This window comes from Musca autumnalis, unplaced genomic scaffold, assembly GCF_047663935.1.
Source record: "Musca autumnalis isolate F117 unplaced genomic scaffold, ASM4766393v1 scaffold_2, whole genome shotgun sequence".
Lineage (NCBI taxonomy): Eukaryota > Metazoa > Arthropoda > Insecta > Diptera > Muscidae > Musca > Musca autumnalis.
Genome location: NW_027411755.1, coordinates 123,460,184 through 123,474,371, shown reverse-complemented (window position 1 = coordinate 123,474,371; position 14,188 = coordinate 123,460,184). Strand labels below are relative to the sequence as shown.

General features: G+C 34.3%; 1 protein-coding gene across 3 annotated transcripts in view; it reads left to right on the top strand.

The window, feature by feature from the left end:
- Fas3 (fasciclin 3) overlaps positions 1-14,188 on the top strand; it is a 465,878-nt gene that overhangs the window by 381,553 nt on the left and 70,137 nt on the right. For all 3 annotated transcript variants that reach the window (XM_073969170.1, XM_073969168.1, XM_073969171.1), the window contains exons 2-4: positions 11,049-11,369; positions 11,453-11,800; positions 12,143-12,577. In XM_073969170.1, the coding sequence (XP_073825271.1) occupies positions 11,049-11,369; positions 11,453-11,800; positions 12,143-12,577 (1,104 nt within the window). The remainder of the gene's footprint in view (positions 1-11,048; positions 11,370-11,452; positions 11,801-12,142; positions 12,578-14,188) is intronic.

Here is a 14,188-nt window from a genome sequence, read left to right as displayed (position 1 = left end):
CGGCGTTTTTAAAGTTTACATCGAAAAGTAACCAAAGTAGGCGGGGCAAGTTCCGCTGATTACTAGTCTTTTCGAAATATTCGACTTAAGATATCTTGGAATCCTTGCATTTTAGGTATATAGGTCTTTGGCAACTTTATAGAAGAGGATGTGGCGAATATTTGTGTTAACAATTTTAACCCTCATGCGGTTCACCAAAGGGGTCATTTTGGTCCTTTTTTCGAAAATATTTCAAAAAATCCTTTAAAATGTAATCATATCAAATCCAAATATTCTACAAAAAAATTTTTCTTCTTTTGACACTTTTCACCTAGAACCAAGTTTTTTCATTTTTAGTGTTTGCTGGCGATTGAATAAGATTTACAGATTTGGTGTATTCTGAGACCTATAGTAAAATTTTATGGCGAACAATTTTGTAGAATATTTGGATTTGGTACGATCACATTTTAAAGGAGTTTTTGAAAGATGTTCGAAAAAAGGACCAAAAAGACCCCTTTCGATGATCCGCACGAGGGTTAAAATTTTTAACCAAAAAAATATTCGCCACATCCTCTTATATAAAGTTGCCAAAGCCACTATATACCTAAAATGCAAGGATTCCAAGATATCTTAAGTCGAATATTTCGAAAAAAAACTAGAAATGGTCGGAACTTGTCCCACCTACTTTGGTTACTTTCCGATGGAAACTTTAAAAACGCCGATACACCTGTCTCATATTTGTAGCTCTACTTTCATAATCTATTCATTTTTTCCAACCATTTTGAAAAAAATTTAATTTTGTTGCACAGTGTAATTGAAGAATATATTTCATTGATTTATTCAGAAAATGGCAGCAGCACTTTAAATTACCTATTCTGAATATTAAACTTGGGGGAACTGTGGTATATCTGGGGGACACAAATTAATATTGGTTATTCATTTTCAATAATAGCAAATTAATAGAAAATATCAATCGAGCAATCGCCAGGCAATTATTTTATTATGACTTTTAAATTTTTGACACTGACTATACTTTCCGTATGAATGTACATATGTATGTCTTGACGAATTTCCATGCTCCACTTCAATTTTTCAACGATTTTAATTTCATTTCAATGTCTGCTTGCTCTTCGTTTGCATTTTTGCAAAATAATTCAATCAATTTACAAACTATTATTATATCTAAGGTATTTTTCCTTGTGTTGCTGCTTCTTTTGTTGAATGGCGTTGTTGTAAGCACCGAACAGAACAGAAACGTCAAAGAATACATCATCATAGTCAGTTTTTGGTGTAGTTGTTGTTGTAAATGCAATCCATTCTTTTGGAAAAGTTAATTCATTAATCTTCATCAGAAACCATTTATCCAGGTGTTCGTTAAACATCATCGTAAGTTCAGTACAGTTCAATGGCCAGATATGTTTAAAAGGTGATGTCCTCATATTTTAGCGTATGAATTCGAAAAAAATAATGGACTTTTTAGGGATGACCTTGTCGAAAATTCTGTTTTTCAGAAATTTCGCTGTAATGTGAAATTTGGAATACTGAAATAAAAACAAAGATTTCAAAGGTTGCATACCGAAAAAAATTTTAATTTGTTTCCTTCTTTCTAAAACTATTGTGAGAAATAGAGCTTAAAAAAACGTTCTACGATTGTTGTTTTCTCATCACTAGATCTCGAAGTCTGTACAAATGTAGACAAACTTATTTTTTTCTAACAAAAACAGAGGATTTTAACCATTTAACGAACACTTGTACTCATCATTGGCAACGCTTTTATGCTATCCAAGTATAAAATAGTAACTTATAGCATTTGTAAGTATCTTCATCATTGAGTATTTTAGCAATATTCAATCGAATCTCTGACATTTGATTATGTGCTCGATCCATTGCTATGTCAAAATTCTTATTGTTTGTATTTGGTACGCTATTACCCAGCAAACCAAAATCGGAATAAACATCCGAATTCGGACCGAATTCGATCCGAAAGTCGGAAAAAACATCCGAGTTCGGATGCGAATTCGGTCCGAACTCTGACCGAAAGTCATATGGCGTGGTTGACGTGTTCTCTGACCGAAATTCGGATGAAAATCGGAAGTTTTTGCAGACTTTCGGACCGAATTCGGTCCGAATTCGGATGAACTGTCGTATGAATTTCTGATTTATTAACCGACGTTCGGACAGATATCGGTCCGAATTCGGAAGAAAAATCTTATGAAATTCGGAAGTTTTGGACGACTTTCGGACCGAATACGGTCCGAAGTCTGATGAACTATTGTATGAATTTCTGATTTATTTACCGCCGTTCGCACAGAATTTGTTTTTATTATTTAAAAGTGTAAAATGTACACAGTTAATTCATGAAAACTTAAAATCCTTAAATTTAAATGTTTGTTCACCTACTATAAACATATGAAGGGTTTTAATATCATATTATAGCCTGTTTATATTATAGATTTTTGCAAGGTTAACCTTCTCTATGAGGACTTATTTGACCTAACGGAATTGATATTCGAAACCCAGTGATTTTCTTAAATCCGTACGTCCCCACCAGCAGTGGGAACAACAAATTTATCAACAGGATCTGTGAAATATGTAAAACCATTTTATTAATATATGAAAAAATACATGTCTTCACATACAAAAGTTGATATACATGAAAGTATAAAGAAACTTAACTTTGGCAATATTTATAAAACATATGACTTTCCACGAAATAGCGTTGAAGTTTGACGAAAAAATATTTACTTTCATTAACTTTATAAAAATAAACAAATGTGTATACAACGGTTCACTATGAATGATCTTTAAACACTATCATGCATCAACACGCATAACAAAAATAAACCAAATTTGTTCTCCGTCACAGAAATTAAAACCCGAGCACTCATTTTTTCGTTCGCACTTCATCGGCACATCAAGAAATACACACAATTTGCCCAACATGTGCGAGCGCAACATGTACAATTCTTTTCTCTCTGCTTATTTACAATGAATATAGCCAAAGCAGCACAAGAGAAAAAATAAGAAAAATCCCTTCAGAGAGAGAGAGAGGGAAAAAGTTCGTCAGACTAATCGGACAGAGTTCGGACCGAATTCGGTCAGACGTGTCGGAAAAAACTTCCGACTTTGAGCAGACGTGTCGGACGTCCGACATTGTGTTTGCTGGGTAGATGCTTTAAACGTTAGCATGAGTGTCTTGCAGGGTGATGATGACGATGATGGTGGTGATTGGTGGGATTGATGTTTAATGAATTTCGATTAAATGATGTTTAATAGAGTCACGGCATTTTCGTTAAGCTTTTTGTTTTGTTTTCCAAAAAAGTACAACGTGAAAGGTTAAGTGATTGATTTTCATTTAGAATGAAGACATGACTGAATAAGAAAAGAAATAAGTAGTGAATGAAATTGATAAAAACTTAAATTAATGCTAAAATGAAAATTCAAAAGAAAATATTTTAAAAGGGTCATTAAGATCATCCATTAGGTGTCCTAAGGGTCAGCGCAAGAAAATTTTTGGAACTACAAGAAGAAGTTTTCAATGAGTGATCCTATTCTTTAACATAATCTGTTGGTGTTATGGTCTTCTTTAGAGTAATTATACATAAATATACCGGCAAGGGTATTCTCGAAAAGAAAAAAGCAGGCTTAACGACGCCGCGGTCTCCAGTCTAACAGAGGGTTACCAGTATCCCGGTCACATGGGACTGAAACTGGAAGTAACAAGGCTACGAGATCCAAGCAAAGCTCCCTTTTCTGGTACCGCAGATGGTGCAGAAAATTGGTGAATCTCAACTTTACACACCATCACAGATCTTAACGATTTTGTCGCGGACACATTCTCATATAGACAGGTTCCCGTCACCAGCTCCACAGCGGCGGAGGGGAAAAGTCCTCGATCACAGCAGTGAGAAAGCTACTACCATGTAATTGTGTATACTACTACATCATTCTAACACTTATGTTCCATTCTCCCTATTCAACAATTGTCCTTAACTTATTACGGTCTGTGCGACGAGTCCAGATTTGTATGGAACTAAAGTTGGTAGCAGTGTCGACTACAAAGTCTGGCCGGAGACTGCCTTCAAAGTGGTTTGGGCGAGATAGACGCTGCTTGATATCGCTGCTTCTGTGCAGTGGTGCACTATGGTTTGTATTGTCAAGGCGAGAAAAATGTAAATCCTAATACCTTTGACCCATATGGACGTAAAAATAACTTTAACTTTAAAATTATTGACACCCTGGCCTGCTTTATTCTTGAACCTGAGTAAGGTGAGCAAAATCTTACTGAAATGGCTTGTAGGCTAATAATGCGCTAGTATCCCCTTGTTTTAAACCTAAGGAGTTTTGAAGAACGATGATTTATACGTGTCAGGTTCATAAGGATTCTCATAAGGCAGTTTCTCATAAAGATTCTGACTCAACCTCTCTGCTTTCATAATACTGCTTTATGGCAGCAATCGCCATACAACAACAAAATTTTGAGTAAACACAGTTGTCATTGTGTGAGTGCATAATTTTCCAATGAGTTAAATTGTGTGAGTGGAGAGAGAAATTCTCTTTGCTTGGAGTTGAAAAATAGGCTAAAAAACATATGTTCTATTTTTAGAACAGTTCAGATGGAATTTGTTTTCAATTGCAACGCAATTCATATTTTTATTTAATTTTGCTCTCTGCTGAATTTGATTATGCGCAATCCTGATTTGTAGCGGAACACACTATACACTGTGCTACGCGTACGAACACTAAGAGTTGTTTAGACACTTACATGTTCATCATCAACTGTATTTTATATTGTTAACAAAAAATTCGCGTGCCGACGGTGAGCGTAGAACACAACACACCATACGCTCTGTGCCATCGTACTCATTACTAAATAAGTAGTGAAGTAAATAGTTTTACCATATATGTACATAACGGATCAGAATTGTTGCTGTTTTTTTTTTGTTTTCCAAAAGAATACCTCTTGATACGAAGATTTCTTAACATTCCATGAAAAGACCTCTTGAAGTTCTATCAGAAGATCTCTTGGCCTTCTGTATGAAGTCATATTGGCTTCTTTAACGACCTCTTGGTCTTCTATAACAAAATCTTTTGGCCTTTTAGAAAATGATCCCTGTGAGATCACCCCTTGGTCTCCTATAGGAATACCTCTTAACTTTCTATAGGAAGACGCCTACAATAAGACCTTCTAAAATCCCAACTCTTGGTAGGACTTTTTGACCTTCTATAACAAGACCTCCTGCTTCAAATAAGATGACCAACCAGCCTTTGTATTCTATAAGAAAATACCTCGTGGTCTTCTGTTCAAAGACCTCTGGAATTTCTATTGGAAGTTCTCTAGGTCATAGTTGAGAACTCTTGGTTTTCCATGTATGTACAAATCTTGTACGAAACTTAATGGGCTTCTATACGAAACTCCTTTCCTGTTTTCTTTATAAACTCAGCCTTTAGGCCCAATAGGGTATGTAGACAACCAAAATGTGCATCATAGAAATAATGGTCTTAGACCCCCCTATGTTTGGACGAAATCCGTTTCAAACAAATTGGCCAAATCGATGGTCATTTCCGTTCGTCTGGCTGGCTGGAGCGCACAATAACTTTCGTTTCAAAATTTGGCCATCGTAATATTTTGTCCAAAATTAGTACGAAGATGGCCCACACTAGAGTTCAAAAATTTTTGCTAAAATAGTGCGCACGAACATTGCGTATTGTAATATTTATGCGAATCTTAGATAAAATTCGAAGATGGTGCTTATTCGTCCACTCCCTCCGGTACCTACCCCACAAAAGTTCAAAAATATTCGATGAAATGGTACTCGCTATATCTCTTGAATGGATCAACCGGTTTGGGGTCGTAATATTATGCCCAAACTCAGATTAAGTTCGAAAATTGTCCATATCGGCCCACTTCTCCTTCCTCACAGTAGTTTAAGATTTTTGTTTAAGTTCAGTTTACCCTGCGTTTACAAATGCCCAATATTGGCAAGACAATAGCAAAAATTCAACCCTTTTCCACAAATACATTTATAACTTTTTAAATATGTATAGAGAAAAGTATGCATGTATTGGTGAAAATGGTTTGTAACTTCCCTGTAGGAAGTGTGGGGTCATGTGTTGACATGTCGCCACTTTGTCTACTAATATGGTGACAAAGTCAACACTTTGTCACCAGGTTGTCAACTATTGATACCTTTACCTTCATAAGAAGAAGCATTGTGTATATTCCCCCCATACCATTGCTATCGAAAACGATATCGTTTTCGAATGTTTCTCGAGAGTTTTGCGGATATTTTGTTCGAGAACGACACACGAGAATGAATTAAAAACGATTCACTCGTCGCTCAGTTTGTGGCAGGAAATCCTTCGATTTCGAATATCGTTAATAATATTATTAGCGAATGATTGGCGATAGTTTTACGATAGTGGCGAAAAACATTTTTTGTGGAGTTTCTTGATGTTTCTGTTATGTACCTTTTCCGTTTTTACCGTTTGCGACTCCATATGTAACTGTTGATAAACATTGTTGTCTTGTGTTTGGCAACCTACCCATATGTTGTCTTTATCAACACTTATTGTCTATATTATACGTAGCATTTATATCGAAATTATTTGAAAAAAGCAAATGGGAATTTTTTACAAACAACGTAAATTTTTTTTTTTGAAACAAAAAAATTTTCAAAGTAAAAAATGTTTCTCGAAACAATTTTTCTTGTGAAGAAAAAACATTCGCCAAATGTTCGAAAACGATATCGTTTTTAAACTTTTGACGAACAAAAGAACAACGTGCTTGTGTACACCCGAAAAACAATTGCCAATTCTTCGAATGTGATATCGTTTTCGAAAGTTGTGTCGAACATTCGAATAATATCCGCAATTGGTATGAGGGGATGTACCTTTTCCGTTTTTACCGTTTGCGACTCCATATGTAACTGTTGATAAACATTGTTGTCTTGTGTTTGGCAACCTACCCATATGTTGTCTTTATCAACACTTATTGTCTATATTATACGTAGCATTTATATCGAAATTATTTGAAAAAAGCAAATGGGAATTTTTTACAAACAACGTAAATTTTTTTTTTGAAACAAAAAAATTTTCAAAGAAAAAAATGTTTCTCGAAACAATTTTTCTTGTGAAGAAAAAACATTCGCCAAATGTTCGAAAACGATATCGTTTTTAAACTTTTGACGAACAAAAGAACAACGTGCTTGTGTACACCCGAAAAACAATTGCCAATTCTTCGAATGTGATATCGTTTTCGAAAGTTGTGTCGAACATTCGAATAATATCCGCAATTGGTATGAGGGGTTGACAGATGATAGGCCAAGGAAGCGTCTTTTTTTTAATTTTCTTAATTGTTTGGCGTAAAATAATTTTTGCGGTTGGTGAAGAACGTGTTTTTGTAAAAATCAATAAAATATCGTGAAAACTTAAAGCATATAATTTCAATAACAAGTATGAGCAAAAGAAAATATAAAAGACATGTGAAAAATAAACAATTCTATAGCAAAGTACGAATTCTGAGGCGACTAACAACATTTGTGGTGAAATTTCGACAATTAGACATTATGTGGAACCTTTAGAGAAGATTGGGGAGCCTGATGTACAGTATCGGCCAAAACTAAAGCACCCCCTCAGTAAATTTTTTTGAAATGATAATTTTTTTATGAAAACTAAATTATAAATTTATTTTTTATTTTTCTTTTTATTTTTTTATATCTTTATAATTGAAAAATACAAAAATAAGGAGATCAGAATTTAATAAACAAAAGTTAAAATTCAAAAAACATTTTAGGTCTCAAATATAAGCGGACAAAACTAAAGCACCCCCCCATTTGAGGTACAGCAAAAACTATTGAAATCAATATTTCGTTGCTTATCCTCTATTCTGGATGACACAATCACATCTTTTAGGCATAAAGGATACTAAATTATTAATTATTGCAGGCGAAATAATCGGTTTTCGGGAAATTTAGCTTACATCCTCAAAATACTGAAAATCGGAAGGTACCGTTATATGGAGGCTATACCCAAACGTGGACCCAGGTCCACGATTTTTGATGGATATGTTTTGTGACCACTAAGAACCCTAAGTACCAAATTACAGCTAATTTAGTAGGAAAATGTTGCTTACATATCCGAAATACCGAAAATCGGAAGGTACCGCTATAAGGGGGCTATACCAAAACATTAGCCGATATTGTTCATATTCATCCAAAAATGATGCTACAGCATCCACTAGTCAAGTACAATACGCTAACGTTTAAAAATTAGCAAAAGAACGAATTGCAGAAGAACGATAGACGCCGGCTTATTCAGTCGACGACCAGCAAAAGAAAAACCTTTTATATCGACTAAAAATGAAGGAGCCAGACTGGCATTCGCCAAGAACCATTTGAACTGTTTTCCGATGAATCTATGTTTAATTTAAAGTATTCAGATGGTAAAAGGCTTGGACCAAATGGGCAACCGTTAAATCCTAAATATTGCAAAGACGCTGTAAATCATGGAGGCGGAAGGTTTTTTGCAGGTCGTTGACTGAATAAGCCGGCGTCTACCGTTCTTTTGCAATTCGTTCTTTTGCTAATTTTTAAACCTAAGGGATTTAGTATTTGATCAGAGAATGCTGTAGCATCATTTTTGGATGAATATGAACAATATCGGCTAATGTTTTGGGATAGCCCCTTATAGCGGTACCTTCCGATCTTCGGTATTTCGGATATTTAAGCCACATTTTCCTACTAAATTAGCTGTAATTTGGTACTTAGGGTTCTTAGTGGTCACAAAACATATCCACCAAAAATCGTGGACCTGGGTCCACGTTTGGGTATAGCCTCCATATAACGGTACCTTCCGATTTTCAGTATTTTGAGGATTTAAGCTAAATTTTCCGAAAATCAATTATTTCGCCTGCAGTAATTAATAATTTAGTACCTTCTATACCAAAAAGATGTGATTGTGTCATTCAGAATAGAGGATACGCAACGAAATATTGATTTCAATAGTGTTTGTTGTACCTCAAATTGGGGGGTGCTTTAGTTTTGTCCGCTTATATTTGCGACCTAAAATATTTTTTGAATTTTAACTTTTGTTTATTAAAATCTGATCTCCTTATTTTTGTATTTTTCAATTATAAAGATACAAAAAAATAAAAAGAAAAATAAAAAATAAATGTATAATTTAGTTTTCATAAAAAAATTATCATTTCAAAAAAATTTACTGAGGGGGTGCTTTAGTTTTGGCCGATACTGTATATATTGTCCCGTCTCGCTGGAAATGCTGAATGCAACTAAACATAATAATGAATTACAATGTTGAAGAATTATTTGGCAAAAATCGATTGTGAGATTTTGCGAATGTTATACAGCTGTAATAGGCAAGCAAATTTAAGGACATATTTTTTATTTATGTTTATTTATACATGTTTATTCTTTCCAATTCCTAGATGTTATATCAACAGTCAGCGAATCGCCTGATAAAACGTTAAGTGCAACAGAAGAAGAACTATTTTAAGCAGACAAGTCATTGGTGCGACTTCGCCAAGAAAATAAAACGAAAACGTTTTTTATTATTTATATGTTAAAATGTTTAAGCAGCCTTGAAAACATTGTCTTTATTTACTAATTTTTACTTATGTGGAATCTTTGGCTTAGCCATTTAAAAAGATAAAAATACTGTAATACGCAATTTGTACATTTTTAGCATTTTCTATATTATTTGTTTTATTCTTTAATGAAATATAGTATTTAAACAAATGTGTAGCTTCATCTCCTTATTAAACGTACTATATAGCTGTTTTATCTATGAAAAGTTCCAAATAAGCTAAAAAAAATTAGTATTGCAAATCTGGTACTATTGACTCACTACCTCCAATGTCTATACTGACTTACTACTTCCAATGTCTATACTGACTTACTACCTCCAATGTCTATACTGACTCACTACCTCCAATGTCAACACATGGTTCCTCAGGAACTACTGACTTACTATTGACATACTAGTTCCATTGTCAGTACTGACTTTCGAATGACACGTTCATACAAAATGTCTATAGGAAATTACATTAGTTGTCTACAGTTTGTCAGTAGTACTGTTGACAATGTCAGTAGTAAGTCTGTATAGATTCACTATTGACATTTCCTACAGGGTTTGCTATTGTCTTGCCAATACTGTCTGTGTGTAAACGCCTAGTTAGGGTCTGTTCAAGAATCCCTTGGAAAATGTTTACAGAAGGTACTACTTGTGGCCCTGTTTACAGCGGTATTATGTGGTACTTTCTTGGTCATACTTTATGGTTTTTCCACCACCAGTCTATTGGTTTAATTTCTCAGACTCCTATAAATCTCCTTTTGTTCCACTTGCGATTTTTCATTTCCACTTTTGTTGCTTTTAGAATATATATATTTTTCTCCTCTCTTCCTTTTGGTGGGATTCTAAGTGTTTATCATTTATAAACGTTCCTCCTAAGTTACATAACGAGTCCAAGATAACTCCTGAACTTTGCTAACTCATCCCCATTTGTAATTTAGTTTCTACTTTAAATATTCTCTAATTTAAATTGTACACAACAAATAAACATTGCGACTGAGCGGAAAAGGAAGTAATCACTCAATTTCTAATAAAGTTTAATTTACATTTCCCCACCCCGGGTGTAAATATGTATAAGTACTTTGATTGTTCTGCATGTCGAACAAATACTTGAAGAGATTAATTGAACTTGCCATCTAGGACAGGCCGACATACAACAGAAACGAAGTGTGCGCAACACAGGTGGCAATAAGTATAATATTTTGCTGCAGTCAAATCTGCAACATTGTTTGCCAGAGCCCCAGTGAAGTCAATCAACCAACAATTGCAATTGGAGTAAAGTTGTGCATCAGACACAAGAGCGGGCGCACACACACAAACTCACACCCAATCACAATGAAACACACAATTTATAAATATTTGATTTTTCCTTTCATTTCCTATAGAAACTTTCAAGTTATTCATTGTGGTGCAGTTTTAAAACTAATTTTTCAATTTCCTATTTTTCTGCTAATGTTATATTGTTTGTTGTTTATTTTCAGAATCCGTGGCACGTGCCCAAGTCAATGTTGAACCCAATACGGCTGTACTCAATGAGGGTGATCCCACTGAATTGTTGTGCCGTTATGCCCATCATTCAATCAACTATTGTCGAATTGAAATCCCCGGAGAGCCGAAAGTATTCAATTTATCGCCCGAATGGAATAAAACACCCGGCTTTACATACTTCGGGCGAGGTCTTCAAAGTGGTGAATGTGGTGTGAATATAGCTCGTGTAAAGGCTATCAATAATGGCCAAGTCAAATGTAATTTGGGTGTTGAGGGTGAAGAGTTTTCCGGCACCATTGATTTGGTTGTGGCATGTAAGTAATTGATTTTCACCAAGTGTTCGGAATGGGAAATGTTAATTTTCTTTGTGTCTGTTGTTTTCGTTTATTTTATTTAGTGCGTCCTAAAAATCCTTCGGTACAGTTGATCACCAAACCAGACAATGATGGCTTTTTCAGTGAGGGTGTGACATTTAAGGCACGTTGTGAAGTATCCGATGGTCGCCCTGCCGCCAATATCACTTGGTTGTTGGATAATGAACCGGCCAATAAAAATCTCGGTAAAATGGAATATGTGGCCTCAAATCCCACCAGCAATGGTTTGGAGACAACCACAACTATTCAAGGCATTAGCTGGATTTTGGGCCCAGAAGATAATGGTCGTAAATTGACTTGCCGTTCCCATCATCAAACCGATCGCGAAAATTTACCACCCCAGGAAGCTTCCGTGAATATTTACGTGCGTTGTAAGTAAAACAAAAAACTGAGTGGAAAGAAAGTGAATAGGTTATATTCATATATGTATATGACTCTAACCTCTAAATTTAATATATAACGGATTAAAGAACAAAAGTATTTAGTTTATTTATTTATTTGCCTTTGTCAATTTTATTAATTCGAAACTAATATCGATTACAATATCTAATATCCATGACAAAAAAAAATTCTAAAAAATGTATATCCACACCTACTTATATAAAAATCCTAAAGCTATCCTAATCCTTTCTTAATCCGTTACATACTGCCATAACACCTTTTCGTGAAAATTTCTCGTTTTCTAACCCCTTGACAAAACTTTCCGCTTTCAGATGCTCCTCTCCCCCAAGAAGAAGTTTCCGTCTATGGCCTATACTTGGAACATACCGCCCGTGTTAACTTGACCATTCGTTCAAATCCTGCTCCCACCATTCAATGGACCATCGATGGTGAAGTTATACGTCAAGGTGAAGAAAGCGGTCGCTACTCAGTTTTCGCCCCTCAATATTTGGGACAAGATTTATACAATGTTACAATGTTGATTGCCGGTTTAACTTTGGAAGATACAACAAAAACCTACTCATTGAGAGCAACAAATGCCTTGGGTAGTGCCGATTATACTGTACGTATTAGTTCGTCGGCAACACCACCATCAAGTGGTTTGGAAATTGGTGCCATTGTTGGTATTGTTGTAGCTGTAGCAGTACTTATTTTGATTGTTTTATTGGTAATATTCGCCCGTGCCACCGGAAGATGGTGTTTCGGAGGTAAGTCGAAAACAATTTTCTTTGTTGTTAAAAATAATTATTCGTGTATTGATATTTGTATTCTAACAAATTAGCTTTGTACTAAATTTTGTAATTCACAATAACAATTTTTCATTTAAATAATCTTCATTATGACTATGGGTCTGTTCGATAACCCAAAAATTGGTACATATTTTTACAAACATAGTATTTACAAAATACTATTTGATAACAAACTTGTTCTGTGAAAGAGAACTGAGAAGTACTTGAAAGTACTTTTAACTTGTAAACTTATAGAACGGACCTTATACTTTACATTTTTATTATTGATCGAATTTCGATTTTCCAACCAATCAAAATTGGGAACAACACTACAGGATCATAATTACATTATGCAATTTTCCTTGCATCAATTTTCAGTTTGTTCTTGAGAAGAGCGTTGAGAGGCAAAGGGTTCCCATATGCCTCACCTCTTTGTCCGTCAAACTGACAATTGCGCAAGGAAAAGTACCTACTGTAAATCTGGACTAAAAAGTCTTTAAAATCAATTAACAACATTTTAAAATCAATCCAAAATATTTTAAAACCGATTATAGTAGTAGGCATATGTACAATGTACATAGCGCATGCCAACATAGAGTCTACTATAACCGGTTTTAAAATATTTTTGATTGATATTAATGTGATAATGATGTATATCAATCTTATTTTCTTATCCCAAATCGAGGAAATTCGTGCAATATATGTTCTACTTTTGTAACTAACGCCATCTATAATTCAAGTTAAACATAGTTGTTGGACAATCCGGTAGTTGTATGAGATAGGCGACAATCGAATATTTAAATTAAAATTTAATTACCGGACTACCGGTTTGGGGAAAATTAATTGAACTTAGTCTTATAATTGAAGATCAAATGTTCATCTATGACGATTCGAATTACTACCGAATCATGCATGGTATAATGATTACATGATAATGATTAATGTCATGCATACTACCATTTACAATTGTTTGACAACATCCATCTTTCATTTTTCAATTTTAAATCAAATTGTGCTCCTTTGAAAATGTACATAAAAACTGTGGCATATGTTAAAGATGTTTATATGTATCTGTATTTTTGGGGAAATTCTCATCATTTTATTACAAGGAAAAATTATAAGTAATAGAATGGATCATAAAACTTACAAAAAAGCCCCTCACTTGTAATATTTTCAAAAATATACCACTCGCCGTACGTTAAATTTTATGAAATATTTTTTCCAATTTAATTGAAATAGGCATATGGTTTAAAATATATAGGGGTTGTCATTATATATTTACATATATTTGATTGAAAACAAAAATGAATCAAATATTAAAAAAAGCAGAAGTTTGATAGTAGTTCCATTGAATTTATATTCGAATCGACTAAGTGAACGGGCCATAATTGTATTTCCAAAATTTGATATTCAAAAGGCACCTACACGACTGGATAGGGAAAGGAAGAATAATCTATATATATAAAAGATTGAGGTAGTAACTGATCAACGCCCAATATAACTCATACTAATTTCAAGAGATTATATATTTAAATGTAAGATTAATTGTCTTTATACTAAATCTCGGGTTTCAGAAAGACCTAAGAGATG